This window comes from Mercenaria mercenaria, chromosome 5, assembly GCF_021730395.1.
Source record: "Mercenaria mercenaria strain notata chromosome 5, MADL_Memer_1, whole genome shotgun sequence".
NCBI lineage: Eukaryota > Metazoa > Mollusca > Bivalvia > Venerida > Veneridae > Mercenaria > Mercenaria mercenaria.
In genome coordinates, this window is record NC_069365.1 from 65,138,807 (window position 1) to 65,158,438 (window position 19,632).

The window sequence follows — 19,632 nt, forward strand, 5'->3', positions numbered from 1 at the left end:
AATCAAACGCATTTCGTAATAACTGAGATATAGTGAAAATGCATCAAAATTAACCTTAAATTCTAAGTAAAAGGGGGCATAATTCATGAAAGAATGGTGCCAGAGTTATGCCCCTTGTGTCATATGATGTGGGCGGAACACCTATTTTAAGTTTGAATCAAATAACTGAGATATAGTGAAAATGTATCAAACCTTTTACCTATAATTTTTAGCAAAAAAGGGGATAATTCATGAAATATTGGTGCAAGAGTTATGACCCTTGTGTCATAAGATGTGAGTGATGATGTTGAACAACTATTTTAAGGTTGAATCAAATCAATTTAGAAATAACTGAAATATAGTGAAAGTGCGTCAAAACTTTAACCTGAAATTCTAAATAAAAGGGAGATAATTCATTTAATATTGGTACTAGAGTTACGGGCCTAGTGTCATATGTGTGAAATACGTTCTGACACACTAACTGGATCTGTCAATTCCAAAGATGGATTTACTGAGGACATTGCACAATAAAGGTGGCTGCCAGCAAACAGATTGTCATTTAGATCTTCGGTTTGAGTATTAGAACAGGTTATTCACAGTAATCAGAAAAATTAGGCAACTTGGAACACATTGTACACCTATTGCCGCTGTTGGAAGACATTCAGCAGCTTCGTTAAAGTCGGCTGTATTAAATAATGAAAACACCATTGCAACAGTTTATATGTATTTCAAATATAAAGTAGGTCTAGACCCTAATGTTATGCATGCACTTAAATTCAAGCCCTAGGTGTTTAAGCATAACAATATTCAACTGAAAGTCAACTCCAAAATGTGACAGTAACCACTTCAACTTTGAAAATGAATATTTTATCAATGTCTTTCCTTTATCGCTAAAAATAATCAAATCCAATATATCAGGTTTGTGTTAGGTTTGTAAGATTTTCCATACAAATTTCTTCCAAAAGATGTCAATACAACGTAAAACATACTATATCTATGTTTAAAATAAAAATAATTATTGCAATCCAAGTCCCAGGTATGTCAGCGTAACTCAACTGCTAGCCATTAAGGTGATAATAAAGACTTTGTCACAAAATTTCAACTTTTGCAATTTTTTCTCTATGTTGTACAAATTGTTTATTAAAACTAAACTGATACATCGAACAGTATTTTCCACGGCATATAATGAGCAAACAGCATTAGCATAACATTATTAAAGAGCACATACAAAAACATGAACATTTTTTGTCAATACTAGTAATGATATACTACATTACATAAATACTCAAGTATCTTAATCATTTTGGATATAAAGGCACGTATTTTTCTTACTTTGTCACTTTATGATAGTGACAAATGCAAGTCTACTTTAGAGATTTTCTCTGAGAACTGATGGACATGGGATATAGACTGGCTGCATTCACATTTCTTAAAAACTAGAAAAATATATATCATAGTCTACTTAGCTGTAAGCTTTCTGTGAAAATTCAACTGTAACACTCAACTCAATTTTCAAAAAGTACCGTTTTTACTCCAAACTATTTCATGATCAGTACAAGTCTGAACTAAATATCTGTAAAAAAGATAAGTCTCAACTAAATATCATGTGTAAACAAGAGCACCGCCTTGCAGGTGCAGACGCTCATCTGAATTTTTGTCTTTGTATAATAGAAATATTGTCCTACCCATGATTTTCTAAGTCCGAACGGGGCAATAATTCTTGCAAAAAGCCATGTAAAGGTACGGAACTTGCCATGCAGAATCAGCTATTAATGGTGAATAACTACTTAAAGTTTTAAAGCAACAGATTTGACCGTTAAGGAGAAAAGTTTACTTAAACGCAAAACTTAATCAAGAAACCTGATATTTTCTGAGTCCAAAAGGAACCATAATTTTTGCATAAAGCATGATGGAGTTATGCTTCTTGCTGTACAGAATCGGTTATTGATGGTGATCAAGGTTGCAAGTTTTTAAGCAATAGCTTTGAAAGTTTATTAGGAAAGCTGACCTAAACATAAAACTTAACCTGGCAACGCCGACGCCGATCAAGTGACTTCAGATATACCTTTATCCAAAATTAATTCAACTGTAAGCTTCTCAAGTTTATAAGTGAATATAAAATTTGTATCTAAAACCATTTGATGCTTAATATCTGTGCAGTCTGATCATAATCAGCATGTACATCTGTGCAGTCTGATCATGACCTGCACTGTTTTCCATTCAGTCAGTATCTTTTTGGTAAACATCCATTTTTACAATTAATGGTAGTATTTTCAGACTCAAAAATGGAAATATTCATTATTGAAATTAAGCAGGCTATGGGTAAACAGGACAAAAATGTGTGACAGTGTGTATCTAACTCCCCTAACATGTTACAGTAGCATAAATATTAAGCGTTAAATGATTCATACAAATATTTCCCCCAATATTCAACTTCACGAACTTCCCGAAATTTTCAGGGTTCAAAAACTTGAATTCAATCGCTCTTTTCCTGCAATGCCAGTATTATATTTCATGTAACAGCCATAAAATTCATTAGAGTACATGCTTTTGAATACTCTTCATTTGCACCCAGAGATATTCGTTCTCGGGCGAAAAAAACGTGATAATTTAATTAGTAATAATTTTGTTTCCTTTTTTTATCTTTTTTTAAAGTTTTTTTTCGGATTCCTTTGATAACAGTTAAAACATTTCAGCTTCAGAGATGTCGCGGTAATGTAATAAAGCCAATGAGTAAAAATGATAATACACTAGTGTAATAAAGCTTTGATGTCGACATTGTTTAAAATATATAGGAGACGTTGGTCAAATGGACTTGTTTAGTGAAAGAAAATAGAATGTTTGGTGTTTCGATAGGAAACGCTAACACGTACCGTAATAAATGCCTGGCAGAGCCTCGCATTTTATTATATTATTCAACTCGTTTAGTAAATTCAATATGAAAAGACACTCATGTAATATCCTTTATCAAAGCGTTGTTACGGATCTCTCTAAAGTAAATGGTTGTGATCATCAGAAAATAGAAATAGCGCTAGTCCAACCTTGCTAAATAAATAAGCACTTCTGTGAAGAAAACTAAGAATCTGCTTGTAAATGAAATTCATCTTTTAAAAGATTTTTGTCAAACTTGTGACAGCGCCGCACTGCAAATTATGCCCGGTAGTATGACATGAATCTTCATTCCAATATGGCGGCTTCCGACAAATTAATTACATATTTTGTCCTAAGTCTTAGGACCGTATTAATACTTGTTTTATATTTCAAAATAATTAACTCTTTATCTTGGCCTATAAAAACAAGTAAAATGCTGTTAAATGCAGTTATTTTACATAGTACATTAAATTTATACATTTAGTACATTGTTTTCATATTTAAAAAACGTTTATAGAACTCCTTGTTTAAGTTCTCATCATTTTATCTGAGTCTGTCAGATTGCTTTACAGAATCAGTCACTTTTGCAGATTCAATAATATTTCGTATATCAACCAATAACAAAAGCGTTTGAGAGTATCATCCAGGCTGTTATTGGAAGAACTGGAATGGTCGTTGAACTCCTTTCTCACAGTCTGTTAAATGTCTCGTACCTTCTGCTCGTACCCACTTGTCAACAGAAATAACAATGTCTGTCTTAAAACTTCCAACATTATTACTGGTATACACTCAAACACCTGAAATGATAAAATTGACAAGTAGTTAATTAAGTTACACTTTTCATAGGAAATAAGTAACATTGTTTGAAACTAATGATTATGGAATTCTGTATAAGTATGAACTGAGGTACTGAGCTCCTTTTTTTCATCAGTAACATGTTCGGTCAAATGGTTCAATTTTGCTTGACATCAAATAAAAATATATGTACAGGTAACAAAAGCGGTAACAACATTCATTTCGCATTTGTTACTGCCACCGGGAACGAAGAAATAATAAAGTTTAAGTTATACTTTTAGTATTTTCGACTTGAAATTGTTGAATTGCTGAATTCATTTTACTGACGGAGTAGATTATAACAGTGACTAATGTCTCCAACGTGAGAACTTTTAACAAAAACTACGTTTATGACAATAAATTATAGCTTTTCCTCAGCAATTATCATATACATTGTTAACATGGTACATAGCAGTACAACTACAAGTATATAATTTGATTACCGCACCGCCAAGGGTCCGTTAGTCATTACCAGACCCCTAGCCTGCATGTAATGAAACTAATTCACAAGTACTTTCACATGCTGGCTACACATAAATTCTATTTTGATAAGATGAAAACATATTTTGCAAACTAAGTACGTTGTAAATAAACCATATTTTGAAAACTAAGTACGTTTTGTTTGTTTGTTTTGGGTTTAACGCCGTTTTTCAACAGTATTATATGGACACATACAGCCGCCACTTTTTGATAACAAGATGAAGATGATGTTTATGGACTCTTGTATGTGTAATAGTCTCAGGAAAGGAAAAATGTGCAGCCTAGACCGTGACTCAAACCTTCGGCTAACCGTGCCTACGCTCTTCCAATTGAGCTACAAAGGCCACCCGATACGAGAACCGCTACACACCTTCCCTCTTATTGCGTGAGATTGGCACTCTTTGCCAATGTCTGACGCAGACTGTTAACCGAATTCAGATGCACACCCCAGTCAAACTGCTTTGCCCCGCATGAGCTCCAAGGGTTAACATCTCAGTAGATCCTCTAAATGTAACAGTCTCAGGGAAATTTTGCAGCCTCGACCGGGACTCGAACCTCGAACCTTCGACTTAACGTGCCAATGCTCTACCAACTGGGCTACTGAGGTCACCCGATACTAGAACCGCTACATATGTGTATGAATGACAAATCAATTGTGCTTTTGGCCATAAAATTTAGTGATAGAGATTTATAGGGTGTTAAAGTCATGTCCTAGATTTTGACACAAAACACATGTGCAAAACTTTTTTTCTGCTACATATATTTGATAAATTTTAAATTTCATATGACTTGTTTATCTACAAGAAAAAGGAAGATTTCCCTAGCTACTTTAGACAGATTACGCAGCCATTAAAAAAATGAAATTTTAGTCCCATTCAAATACAGTAGTCAGTAGGCTACATGGTACTTTCACTTTGAAAAAAACAGTGTATAATTTCCAGTCTGCACATTTTCCTGTCTTAAAAATTATAAAGTATTTAAGATATACATGCAACAAAATAAGCTAGGATTAAAAAGTGAAAGCGAGCATTCGATGCTGCAATTATAAGTAACGGATTTAGACTGAATCAAGTCATGGCAAGTGTTTGCAGAGCGACGTTATACTTTACGAAGCTTTTCTACTATAATTTCCGGTTTATTTCCATTGGTAGATAATCCAAGGCATTCAAGCCAACGTTGCACCTTAAATACTGAATGCTCATTTATATCATTTAAGCGAAACTTCGCCCCTGGAACACGGTTTCCGTCAATTTTTATTGAGAACAGTTTCTCAGAAGCCATCGTGTTTGTTGTGTCTATCACGCGGTACACATAACATATATTGATGACGTCACTGGCGATTAAAAATAGCCTTAATTAGGCCATATTCATGCGCTTTGTTGTAGCTGCACTTATTTTTCAGAGGATGAAGAATATGTAATTTGCCGTTTTGCACTAACAAGTGTAGTGGCTTTTCATTTTCCGTCTTTAATTCCATTGAGTCGGAGCAAAGCCCCGACCCAAAAATAATTGTAACACCCTGTTTATCAGTATTATGTTAGAACATTCTGGAACACCATAGAATATAAACAACTTATGGACATGTCTCAAAGCTAGGTCGGTATTGTAGCAGAACACTCTGGAAAACCATAGAATATAAACAATTAATTGACATGACGTCTCAAAACTAGGTCAGTAAACAATGAACTATCAATAAAGTGAAGCCTAAAGGAGAATGACATATACATAACATTAGTCAAAGTTCAAATCTATCAGCCCTTGCATTCCCTACGGTACCACATTTATATGTATTAGTGATGGCTGTCCACTTTGACGAGTTACGTTCTGAATATACATAACATATATCAGACGTCAGGAGACAGGCACGGAGTTCCTTGATACTATTTTTGTTCAATGTATACATGTATTATACTATAAAATATTAACATATAGTTACCTTCTATTTTGTGTTTTTGTTCAGTGTATACATGCATTATAGTATAAAGTCTGTAAAAAGATCCTTTGAAAGCGAAGAATACAACAAGAATAATAGCAGACTCGGTTTGATTGAGTCTGTTCATGAGAGGTAATGAAATGTGCAACACCTCTCACGCCCCCTAGTACCGGCTTAAGATTGTCTCGCCCACTTATTCGAGTAATGCAATTGGATGACTGAGTACACTGTATGATACAGTTACAGTATTCACCTTCGTAAAGTAGCTTATATATTACATTTTCGTATTAATCCTGAAGGAGGATTATCCCTGAAGGAATATTATTTATAAAACATTGCATATGTAGGCAGGTCACATTGCAACCAATATTGAATGGATTTTAACTAGATCTAACTGACTTTTGTTGTTCTCTCTCGCATTGCAGATAGCAACCGACCTTGCAGCATCATAAGCATGTATTTAACAGTAAGTTTATACAGATTGGTGGATAATGGGATATATTATGTGTGCAAGACAAGCGCTGTTGAAATATGTAACAGTTGTAAGTATTAAATAGGGATCATGGAATTTTTTTAAGGAGGGTACGTTGCTACATTAAATAAATCAACAATTAATAACAAATAACTAATACAAAACAACATGGTTTATGATAAGACGGTGTTCATATTATCAAGTTTTAAATCTTAAGTAAATTTTGTAAATAAAGCATGGTATATTGTAAACAAAATTAACAAAAATATAGAGGACATGCTTTCAGCGAAATGTGACGACGATTCACTGAGCTATGAAAAATTGGGAATACAGTAAACATAACATGATAATTAATGTATCAGTTGTTCTTTACTCACTGCAGGCACAGACACTTGTGACTTTGACAAGTGGTCAGCAATGTTCTGCATATTACCATCACACAGACATATCTGGCGAACATGAACATGTTTTCTTGGTATCTGGTGGAAAATACCCTAATATATTATCAGGCATAAATATACTCAAGATTACAAATTCCTCCTCATTGCTTACATACAGTGGCCTTGTTCCGATGAAAATATCGAAGAGATTTGCTGATAATAGACCATGACAGGTAATGATATATATATATATATGGATGGAAAGCTTTTTAAGGGCTGAATCGATGGACACCAATAGCATTTGCGTTTGTGTCAGGTTAAGTTAAATAAAATTGTCCGAAACAAGGTCACTGTATGTAAACAATGAGGAGAAATTTGTAATCTTGAGTATGTTTATACCTGATAGTATATTAGGGTTTTTTCAAAATGCCACCAGATAATTAGTAAACTTGTTCATGTTCGTCAGATATGTCTGTGTGATGGTAATATGCAGAACATTGCTGACCAATAATAATTATAAGATTATCAAAGCCACAAGTGTCTTTGGCTAGACTATTTGTCAATTAAACATTGGAGCCCATGTGTTAGACATTTATAGCATAATGATTCACAAATACTAGCAATTGGCACGCACATGTACATTTACATGCAACTTCCGACAGGTTGGAAAAAACAGTGTTTATAAATGACACATCAAATCCATGGGCCTGGTGAACGGCCGATCCCTCTGTCAAAGTCCCACACAAATATAACCGGGTTACTGTTTGGGCTGTTGTTCTCACTAAAGGGTCATATACTTTTTTTAATAAGTTTTAATTGTTTTTTTTTATTAACAATGGACTCAATCATTCATCATTTAATCATATAAATGCCAATGATATGTATGTACCTTACTGGCCAATAGTCTCTTGTAATTCTTTTAAAGAATGGCCATTATAAACAATTAGTGTATTTTAAAATGTATTGTATGATTGTATGCAATTAATAGTATATGTATGAGACTTAGATAAATGAATGAATAGATATAATATATAATGCAAGTGTTGCTACAAAATTTTAGGTGTTACATAATTAAATACTTACTCCAGTAATTACAGCTACATAAATAATTCTTTAACGTTTTTCTGTTGTTTAGCGACAAATGAAGGATTTAAATTATGTCTTGCTTCGTATATGAAATAACGCAAGATTTCCAATGGCAGCATAATTGAATTTTGATAAAGACCTCGAGGAAAAGTTTTATCCCGCCACCACCGAAAAATTGCACTTATCTATGTCCTTGAATATGTCTGCAAAGGCAAATCGTTTAATTGCAAAGTAGATGAATTAATCTTTATATTTACATTTTACATCGCTTTAAGTTTATCATGAAAGTATATTTTTCCGTATCAACATAATTCAAAATAATTGTCTTCTAGTAATATAATGACTGTATTGCTAAGCAAAAGAGAAAATGTGCGCGATTTTGATTTATTTACTGCCTGTTTTCTTTCAGATTATAGGATAAAATCAGGTTAAAATGAAAATAAACACGTAATTTGTAACCTCATACTATGGCATGTCAAACGTTGCTAAACTATATATGTATGTTATTATTACTGTATGTTTGTTATTGTTATTCAATGTCGTGTCATTCATATTCTAAAATTTGCTATTGTTAATATATATGTCGTTATTCTTATGGTATGTTCGATATTCTTATGGTAAAAGTCATTATTGTTATTCTAAGTATTACCATTGTTATTGTATATGTCGTTATTCTTATTGTATGTTCGATATTCTTATTGTAAAAGACGTTATTGTTGTTGTAAGTTTGATATTCTTATTGTATGTGCAATTTCCCGCGATATAAATAGCACAGCTACGCTATACAAAAACAGTCACATAACATAGAATAAGAATGACACGTTTTGTAAATAGAATCGTCAGATATTGAACAACAATGATGATTTTTACCATAAGAATATCGAACATACAATAAGAATAACGACATATACAATAACAATTGCAATACTTAGAATATGAATGACACGACATTGAATAACAATATCAAAGATACAATAAGAATAACGAAATATAGAATAACAATAATGACGTTTACCATAAGAATATCGAACATGCAATAAGAATAACGACATTTAGAATAACAATGGTAAGACTTAGAATATGAATGACACGACATTGTATAATAATATCAAAGATACAATAAGAATAACGACATATAGAATAACAATGGTAAGACTTAGAATATGAATGACAAGACATTGAATAACAATAACAAACATACAATAATAATTACATACATATATAATTTAGCAACGTTTGACATGCCATAAACTTCTGTTAAAAAAAGTTGTAACTTCTGTTATGAAAAGAAATAAGAACTGTATTATTTGTTCTTGCAACATTCTCGCTAAAAATCTTGTAAAAATATTAATTCAGGGTATTTGATAATATGTTCTAGGTCTTACACAGCGTGATATAGTAACGATGGATTGATTAGGTACTAGTATTAGGACAGTTGCACATTTACTGAATGACCCTCTTATTTTGCGTGGCAATAATGTCTCATGAATACTAACGACCCAACAGGTAAGACATGCAACAGTCTTTTTGCTATATCTTTAGATGATATACAGCCAGCCAGACATCATAGTTTAGTTTATAATTATTTTGTTTACGCGACCTTTATAATCACCTTAGGTGACCCCCAGGGAAGCCGTCCTTTGAGCATCACGTTAATGTGGTTGTCTCGGTGCCGTTGGGTATTTCATTTTCCGATGCAAAATAAGGCGATACCTGTACAAGTTGACAGACGTCGTTTATCTAACGTAAAGATGCAGGTATTATAAACTCACGTTTTCTTATTTTGTTTTCATTTAGTAAGTTTGTTCATATAATTACTGTGATACTATTTATATTAAATACTCTGATGATTGTACTGAAATGGTAAGAGAAACAATTACAACATTGTATATTTTGTATATTTCTTTGTTTACTGGTTTTATAATTAATAGAAAACTGTAGTTCAGATAGATATTGTATGATAATAGTTTTTTTATATAAAAAAAAACTACAATCAGAAAAAATATGTGATTAAATTTTGGAATTCAAATACGTTTTGTAAATTGTTAATCAATTACCAATTTTAAATTTCAGACAATGTTCATTTCTCTCATACTCGTGCTGACCCTAACTTTGACAGATGCTCAGTAAGTTATTTCTGCTATAATTGTAAACTTATCATTTATCAATGTGTAAGTAAATTTAAGTACCAGAGGATTCAGTTTGTGCACGTATCTGAACATGTTCCTCTGATTTTAAAACTACTTCTGTTTTATGCAATTTCAGGGAGAATTTTGGCATTTTAAAAATATCTGAAATATTGTTTCGGTTGAGGATTTTTGTAGTAATAAACACATTTATTGATATCGAACATCGACCAAGTCGCATTTCCCCCTGCCAGAAAATGATATAATTAAATGTTATAAATAATTGATGATGTATTGTTTGAAATATAGAGTAAACAAACACTTAAGGAAGCATCAGTATGTAACATATTTTACACATGTAATGTTACCATTTTAATTATTTTATTGTGTCAATTATTTAGAAAATAGTCTAGAAAGATAATTAATACATGTATTGCGTTATTGTAAGAAAAAGGTATCTTTACCAACAGTCTACCTGTCTATTATATGTTCTACCGTACTGTCTGGTACAAGCTGATAATTAGAATATTATCAAAAAAAGTTGTCCCACTTTTAAAATGAATGCCATTTGTAAAGAAATAAAATAGATATTTGCCGAAAACTACTTTCCAGGTAATTATGTGACATTTCAACAGAGGGACATTATTGCATGCAAATGCGTGTAACAATTCTTTGAAAATGATAAATTTTAAAAAGCGTTGTCCCTTTATGCAGTCCATCACTAAATTGACAACTGTTTTGTAAAGTAATATGTATGTTTTATATGTTGTTCAATTGTGATCTGAAACAATCCTTTCGTTCTATGGTTTGGTATTGGTTGATTTTTTTCTCCAGTTATAGGACTAACTGTTAAAGGGCAAGAAATATGTGAAAATAAGTTAATTCTATATGAAACCATCATCAGGCCTTTCATAACGCTGAAAGAACTTTTAAAATCTGACCACTATTAAAAAAGATATGGCAGTTTGAAATTTAAAAAAAAATGGCTGATCACGGAGACAGCCATTTTAGTGTGTTTATTATGTCATTTACACACTGCTGAATTCTTTTTTAGCAAATAGCCTTTATAATACATTGATTTCATATCTATATTGAGTGTAAAAATGTAAAACATGATATTTTTTTTTATTATAGCTGCAAAAAGTAGAGAAGTTATTTTACAGAAACAACTAAAAACTGTTCAAATATATATCTAGAAATTAAAATCCGCCATTTTTTTTTGTTGCCATGGAAACAAAATGGCCAGCATTATGGTCAAATATTTAAATGCTCATAACTTTCTAACTTTTTAAGCCGATTTTGAAAATTCTTTCTTTCAAAAAATCCTAGCAAATTGAATTAATATAAAAACAGCATTGCCTTTCCTTTAAAAGAACAGTATGTTTCTTTACTTGTCGGACAGTTTATTTGTTTCCATGACGCAATTTAATATGCGTTAACACTACCGTTGGTTCTATTTAACAGATATGTAAGAGGAAATTGAAGCCAGAATTATCAAAATACTGATTTACGCAATTTGTAAGGAATAAATTTTAAGATAATATTCTTTTGTTAACTATGAAAACGTCTGAAATATATATTAAATATTACACAGGCTATGTTTCTGTATGGAACGCTGTGGCTATCTTATATGGACATTTTTCATGTTATTCATTCATTTTAAGAATATATAGGTATACAATGCATCATCACTGGTCAAACATTCTAAATATTCTGATATAAGGAAGCAACTTCAAAACACCTTAACCACTATTCAAACTATTCTGTTTTGAATCGGTTCTTTAATTTCAGAACTGTATTAATTACAATTTAATCGTTAAGGATACAAATTAATTAAAACAATTTACTGACTGCAGTTTTCAGATGACAAATAAGTGAACTTGTGACAATCTCATTCTAAATGCTTAGAAAAGAACAATAAGCACAACATTAAAGAATTGTTCACATTCAGAGCATTGTTTCGTTTTCATGCCTTAAAACTTGTCATTAATGTAAAACTGTCTATTCTAAAGAATTAAATAGAGATACAGAAATATATGTGTATATGTGTTACAACTGTTACTAGAACACAATAGACATAAACATTATTATATTCTGGAAAGTTTAAAGTTTATTCAACTTTCAACATAAGCAGCGGCAGGGACTTTTGTTTTAAAATTGAATGTATACGATTCAAATACTTAACATGCTTTTCAAGATTATTTTGAAAAGGTTTCATTTTCTGTATAGAATGAAAAATTCTTCTTGTTACTATTCTAATTCTGATTGTTTCTTCCCCATAGGAGTTCGGGAAGTTTAGCACAGGGGAGCTACATGGCTTTGTTCCCGTCATATATAGAGGGATCAGATTTTTCTATCTATTTCAAACTCTTGCGACCAGTTGCTTATGAAACTATTGAGGCCCGACTTTTATTTTCAAATTATTCTGACGCCGGTGAGAAGAATGTAACAAAAGCCTCAGGCAGCTTGTCTCTGTCATCAGGTATTTTTATATTACTATTTTGCATCAATCTACAGTTTATTTCATGTCGTTTGTTGTTAAAAGTATTTGAAAAACAACAGGAGAACCTCAGACCTCTAGTTCTTTTGAGTGAAATATGTAAAAAAACCACATTTTATTTACGGAGTTTAAGTTGAAATCTTATCAGAAAGCGTTGTATAGAAGTCACTACCCCTGGTTTGTGGTCGTGAACCATACCACTAGACACGAAATCCATCCTAATCAGCAAAATTCCCGCCCTTTACATAATATGTTGCCATATCTGTCTAACCCACGCTGTTGTAAATGTTATATTCGAACTGGGGGTAGGGGTGTTGCGTAGGGAAAAATAGATAAATAATATATATTACTCATGAATTCAGTATATTAATAGTGTGAAATGATAATTGTCATCTGGAAACTGTCATCTACAGACGGAAACAAGTACGTATACCAGTCACATTGCTGAATGTTTTGCAGTTGGTATTTATGCTATTTTAGTACAGTGTTACACTGGTACGATGTTCGTTTACATTTAAAGACGTCACTTACATATCTGACTTTCTTCTTTAAACACAGGCACACAAGAGGGAACTATCAACTTGAAAGTAAGCTTTTACTACCTGTATTTAGCATTTCGTCAATTCAATCTTGCTAGAAAACAATTGTAGCGCCGCTGTAAGAATTAAAATGTATTAGTCCCAAGTGTTTTAGAAAACCCGTATTGCACCGTTTAATACGGATTCGCATCCCATAAAAAATAATACACAGGCGGTGAAGACAGTTGTAACATTTTGTTTTTATAATGGCCGTGTAATAATGATTGATCCAAAGGTTTGTCGACATCGCTCTAAAAGTCGTATTGTCTTATGCATGTGAAATAATGCACTGAAATAAATTACGTAACAGGAGACCATTACAACATTTTAGTTACCACGACATGTAATTTTACGGCACCAGTACAATGATTTGTTTTAATTATGTAGTGATAGTTTCCTTACAACTGGACAACGCTATACTACCCAAAGTACACACGCGTCTCGTGTGTGAAAGATTTGTATAAAATATGTTTGACAAATTACTTGCTATGTTGCATAAGCTATTTGAATAGTCAATTTGTTTCAGGTTCCAGACGACTTAGAAAGATATGCAATGTATCATATTTACATAAGAGGGAGCGGCATCTTAAACTTTGAAAATATGACGACAATAAGCATTGGGTATTTTAGGCAACGAGACATGAAAACGGATTACATCTTCATACAAACTGATAAAGCCGTATATAAAACCGGCCAAAAAGGTAACAAGTGTACACGTCCATTTCAAATGTCCAAACGCATGTGGTCTTGGTCGGTTAAGTTTCGATTACAAAATATATGGACTTGTGATGTTTTCACTAACATATTTTTTTCTTTCCATCACCTATTTCGAATATGTTTTTTTCATACTGTCATTGTGATTCCGTGTGTTTGCTCTCCCTTTTTTATTACAGTTCAGAAATATCCGCTTGCATAGTTTTTCCCTTATTCCTTACTTGATAAGTTTTCCCTGTCATTGCTGTTGCGATTCTTTGACATCGTGTTCCTTCTTTCATCCTGAATAAGTTTTGCTAACAAGGTTTCTTTAACCATTTCTTTCAGTGCGTTATCGTGTATTTGTAGTCGATAAGGACATGAAGCCCAAGGACCCAGTCATGAACATCGATATAATGGTAACACTTTACACTATTGTTAAAACGCTATAAGGCATTGCAAAAAATGCAAAATCACATACCCAGTGGGTAGTTTTGGTGAAAGAACTGAAAACAAAATTCTTGTAATATTTGCTTATGTCGATTAAGAATTCAATTCACTATAGGAAATGTATATTGATATGTACTTGTTGAACTGCAGGATCCGAGAAATAATAAGATAAAGGAGCACGTTAATGTCAGTGGTTTGTACGGATTTTCTGGAGAGCTTCAGCTGTCAGAGCAACCAGTTCTAGGATACTGGAGAATTCGTGTGAAATTAAGGGTAAGACGCGTGTCATGTCAAACATTTATATTGTATTGGCATCACTGAACATTATTGTAAGAGCTAACATTATGTAATATATCCGCTGATAAAAGTGTCGTAGATAGGGGTACATATGTAATGAAAAAGTACTGTCGAATACGTTGTTTCGGTGTCTGTAAACATAGAATCACTACAATAGATAAGTATATAAAAGAATTTCATTGACATACCAACAAAGGAATGAGCTGAAAACAATTTAAACATTGCCATCAGACGTTAGAATACGTTTACGTCATTCCTGTTTGTTGCATTAGGTGTTCTGTTCTGTTATGCTAATTTATGTTAACCAGCCATGAATAATTGAATTATCGTATACCGTATATATAGAAAATCAAGTTTTTTTTTCGAAAATAAATTATAATTTTCAGGATACAGAAAACAGCGAGACAATGGGTTTTGAGGTGCTTGAGTATGGTAGGTATACGTTTAACAGTAAATCCCGAAAATGTGATTCTTGAGTATTGCCAATACTACATTGTGACACACCATGTAAAACATATCACTTTCATACTGACAAATAGCAGGGACGGAAAGAGCACAAGGGACATAACTTCAAAAGAAAACTGTTTTCAGTATATCAATTAAATTTACCGGTAAATTATTTATTTAACGGACACACAAATTTATATTCTCTGCACGTAAACGGTTTATATATTGTATATAGATTACATTAGGAATTTATATGAAACTTTCATGATAATATATTATATGTAAGATGCCAGTGAGGAAATGTGTTAGTTTGTAAGAACCGACCGGAACGTTAATTAATTTATTTTTTCTGTCTTTACTATTATCTCCCCATTTGTTCGTTTTCCAGTACTATATACTTTGTCCCGATACAGTTCTGAGTTTGTCCACTCGCAACTCCTTCGAACCACGAGGTTGATTTATATCAAACTTAAAAAGATTTATCAATGCCAAGCTTAGTTTTGCATATCGTCAGCATAACCAGGTTTGATGATTTTCAGCGGAGTTATGCTTTGATTCATCAAATTTTATGACGTTTTAGCCACTTCTGTTATATCATCGGGTGGATTTTCACCAAACCGTACAGGAGTGATCAGTGCCAAGCCTCACTGTGCATGTTGTAGGCATGTTCCGGTTCAGTGATTTTCAGTAGTGTAATGGGCCTTGATTTATCGTATTTTACATTGTCCACGCAACTGCTCCAATACCACCGGGAAGAATTATACCAAACTTCATAAAAGTGATCATTGCTAAGCTTAGAGTTATAGCCCTTGATTCTTCAAATTTTATTGTGCTTTGGTCACTTCTCTTATGTAATAGGGCGGACTTCTACAAAAAACGTTACAGGAATTATCAGTTCTAAGTCTTATTATGTGTATTATTGGCTTGTTCCGGTTCAGTGATTTTCAGGGGAGTTATGGCCATTTATTCGCAAATTTCATTATTTTTTACACCATTAGGTAGATTTCCATAAAACCTTACAGGAGTTATCAGTGCCAACTCTAGTTTTGCAAGTCATCGTCATGCTCCGTTTCAGTGATTTTCAGAAGAGTTATGGTCCTTGGTTTGTTATATTAAACAGTGTTTGCACTACTTGATGTTTACCACTTGTTGAATTTTACCAAACCCAACGAGTAATTAGTGTGAAGCCTAGTTGTGCATATCATCGTCATGTTCTGATTAAGTGATTGTCATTGGAGCCATGACCTTTAATTGGTCAAATTCTTTGATGCCTTTGCTACTTCTCCTATACCACTGGTTGGAATTCCACCAAACTTTATTAGTTACCACTGTCAGGCCGTGTTGTGTTTCGTCGGAATGATACGGTTTATTATTTTTCAATTGCGTTATCGCCATTAATATGTGGCATTTTACAATTTCTACATGGTTAGCGGTTGGAAACATACGATTTTCTTGAAAACAATCTCAAGCTACTATCATTCCTGGTTATTTTGTTCAAAATATGGTGTATACAAGTTTATACATATATTACTGGAAAAAACTTTCCAACTACGGCAAATTTGTTTACAAGGTTTGGTACACCACGAACGTCTAGTTTGTTTACAAGGTTTGGTACATCTCCAAAGTCTACTTCGTTCACAAGGTTTGGTACATCTGCAACGTCTAGTGTTTTTACAACGTTTGGTACACCTCCAACGTCTAGCCCGTGTACAAGGTTTGGTACATCTCCAACGTCTAGTCCGTGTACAAGGTTTGGTACACCTCCAACGTCTACTTCGTTTATAAGGTTTGGTACAGCTCCAACGTCTAGTCCGTGTACAAGGTTTGGTACACATCCAACGTCTAGTTTGTTTACAAGATTTGTTACACCTCAAACGTCTAGTTTGTTTACAAGGTTTGGTACACCTCGAACGTTTAGTTTGATTACAAAGTTTGGTTTACCTCCAACGTCTGGTTTGCTTACAAGGTTTGGTATACCTCCAACGTCTAGTTTGTTTACAAGGTTTGATACACCTCCAAAGTCTAGTGATCTTTACAAGGTTTGGTACACCTCCAACGTCTAGTCCGTGTACAAGGTTTGGCACACCTCCAACGTCTATTTTGTTTACAGGGTTTGGTACACCTCCAACGTCTAGTTTGTTTACAATGTTTTGTACACTTCCAACGTCTAGTTTGTTTACAAGGTTTGGTACAACTCCAAAGTCTACTTCGTTTTCGAGGTTTTAAAAAGGCTTTTGCTTTTGTACTTTCTATCCTACACAATTGTTCTATCCTACACAGTTGTGTTGCTCACTAAGTGTGAGTTTTCCTCAATTATGATATTGAATAAATAATATGGTTTTGCTTTTTTGTCTCAGTTTTACCGAAGTACGAGGTATCAGTAAAGCTTCCGCCATTTGGAACCGTTAACAACCCGGAGCTGAAGGGAACTGTGACGGCAAAGTAAATTTCTTGTTAATATGTATTTTTGCCTAAAAAACCAACCTTTTCACTTGATCCGGGCATATATTAACGGGAAAAAAATCTTGTATTAACAATGCAATTTGCATGATTTTAATTTTTGAAATGCCGTGACGGGACGGAATATTTAGTCTTGTATCGCATTTTACTCTCTTTCGAATTCGTCGATAACCGTGAATTTATTGAATCGCATGTAACTTATGCGATTGTTTGTTGTAAGGAACCATATTAAGGATCATTTGTCATGTTTTTGTTTAATATCTCACATAATGCTTTTAAATCATGAAAGCAGGTCAACACGTTGAAAACGGTTCGTACTGTAAAATCATTATTCACAATTGTGTTCCTATTAACGAATTTTAGGTGATATTCAAAGAGATGGTCAATGTCATGTTTGGAATAACGAATAAAAAATAGTTAAAACTTTGAATACATGCTTTAAGTAGTGTTGTTTATTCGTGCGTCCCAGTAATGGATATTTCAAACATGTTGACCGTTTCCATACGGCAGACCGGTAATTAAAAATTGTACCGGAATGGTCTATGAAAATAATACATTTAGTCTTTGTGTCATGTTTTATGCATACATAGAGGCAATACACGTTTGTTTCATATATCAACGTCTGCAGAAACCCTTTGGATATGTTTGTGACCTCGACCAAAACAATCCTACTAACTTCTGCAGGCGTTAATACAAAGACCTGTATTATCCCTATAATTAATTTCAACATTCTCTACCTTATTTTTAAGATTTAATGTGTATACTTGAGACAGGCATTACATTCACTTAAAACTTGGTGAGAATGCCACATGTAAGAATAGAATACCAGAAAGTTATGTTTTCTAATATTTTGTCACTAAGGTACACATATGGAAAGCCAGTTAAAGGACACGTGACTTTACGAGTCACAAAAAGTACTTCATATTGGTGGTTCTTTGAGCCGAGAGCAATACAAACTGAATTTGAGGTATGTATATTTCATAGTAAATGTTAGTATTGTATGTTTTAATTCAATGTGTGCACGTGGTTGCTGAAATGTGGAACATATATAGACCACCGACTAGTGCAGCATTGGTCGTTAGCTATGCGATCAAAGGCAAACGTTTCAAGTATTTCATCTTAATATATATTCCATGTTGACAGTGATGATAATAAATATACCATCATCAGTATGTTATCGGTACTTCGTATCTTAGTAAGATACAGTTGAAATGAAAGACATCAAATCCATCTTAATTTGAGGTTTTCCGCTCATGAAAATATTACATATGATCTTCATGGTGTTTATTTGACTGTTTAGCGGCTCTAAATATTATTCCACATGTATTCTAAATAAAATGGACAATGTTCAGAGAGCTGTTACACATATCTAGAATATAAAATGAAGAGAAAAGAATGGGTCATGTATACTGTTTCTTCTAAGAGACATTTGCTTTCTGCAAATCACATCAAGACCTGACGTCAAATTTCGTTTCTGGATAATAACTTATAAACCATTAAAGGTTAATGGCTACAAACCTGGAATATAGGTAGATGTTGAAGAGACGATGTGCAGTGACTCATAATACTCTCCGACAATACTTATTCCACCCCATCAACTTCCATCAATCTTATTCACTGCTAAGTTCGTGTGCCTTAGTATGCCGTCGCCGTTGCTTCACAAAATACTCAACCCGCCAAAACCTTCCAACTCCCACCAAACGTCCGCTAAAGCCCATCAAAGCATCAATTAATTGTTCTTCACTTCCCTATGATCTAAAGCTTCGGATGTAAATAGCCATGCTTTGTGGAGTTCATGTTTTTTTACAGATTGACGGCGAAGCAGATTTTAGTATAGCTACAGACACGCTGTTGAAGTTTGACCCATCGCTTAAATACGATACACTCGTGGTGGAAGCAAATGTTACAGAGGAAGAGACAGGAGAGGTCCGCTTGGCTGAAAGTAGAGTCACGTTCCATGAGAGACCTCTCATGCTCCAGTTCCTAAACTATGGTGACGACATCTTTAAACCAGGATTTAAATATAAAACATATGTGAGTAAATAT

The 19,632-nt window shown here is 33.3% G+C and overlaps 1 protein-coding gene across 1 annotated transcript in view; it reads left to right on the forward strand.

Moving 5' to 3' along the window:
* The first annotated feature begins 9,853 nt into the window (after positions 1–9,853).
* Positions 9,854–19,632, forward strand: part of LOC123557439 (CD109 antigen-like) — a 44,284-nt gene continuing 34,505 nt past the window's right edge. The window contains exons 1-11 of the mRNA XM_045348892.2: positions 9,854–9,898; positions 10,109–10,161; positions 12,444–12,643; positions 13,220–13,248; positions 13,766–13,940; positions 14,281–14,351; positions 14,533–14,655; positions 15,066–15,111; positions 17,484–17,568; positions 18,448–18,553; positions 19,396–19,620. Of these exons, the coding sequence (XP_045204827.2) occupies positions 9,896–9,898; positions 10,109–10,161; positions 12,444–12,643; positions 13,220–13,248; positions 13,766–13,940; positions 14,281–14,351; positions 14,533–14,655; positions 15,066–15,111; positions 17,484–17,568; positions 18,448–18,553; positions 19,396–19,620 (1,116 nt within the window). The 5' untranslated portion in view covers positions 9,854–9,895. The remainder of the gene's footprint in view (positions 9,899–10,108; positions 10,162–12,443; positions 12,644–13,219; positions 13,249–13,765; positions 13,941–14,280; positions 14,352–14,532; positions 14,656–15,065; positions 15,112–17,483; positions 17,569–18,447; positions 18,554–19,395; positions 19,621–19,632) is intronic.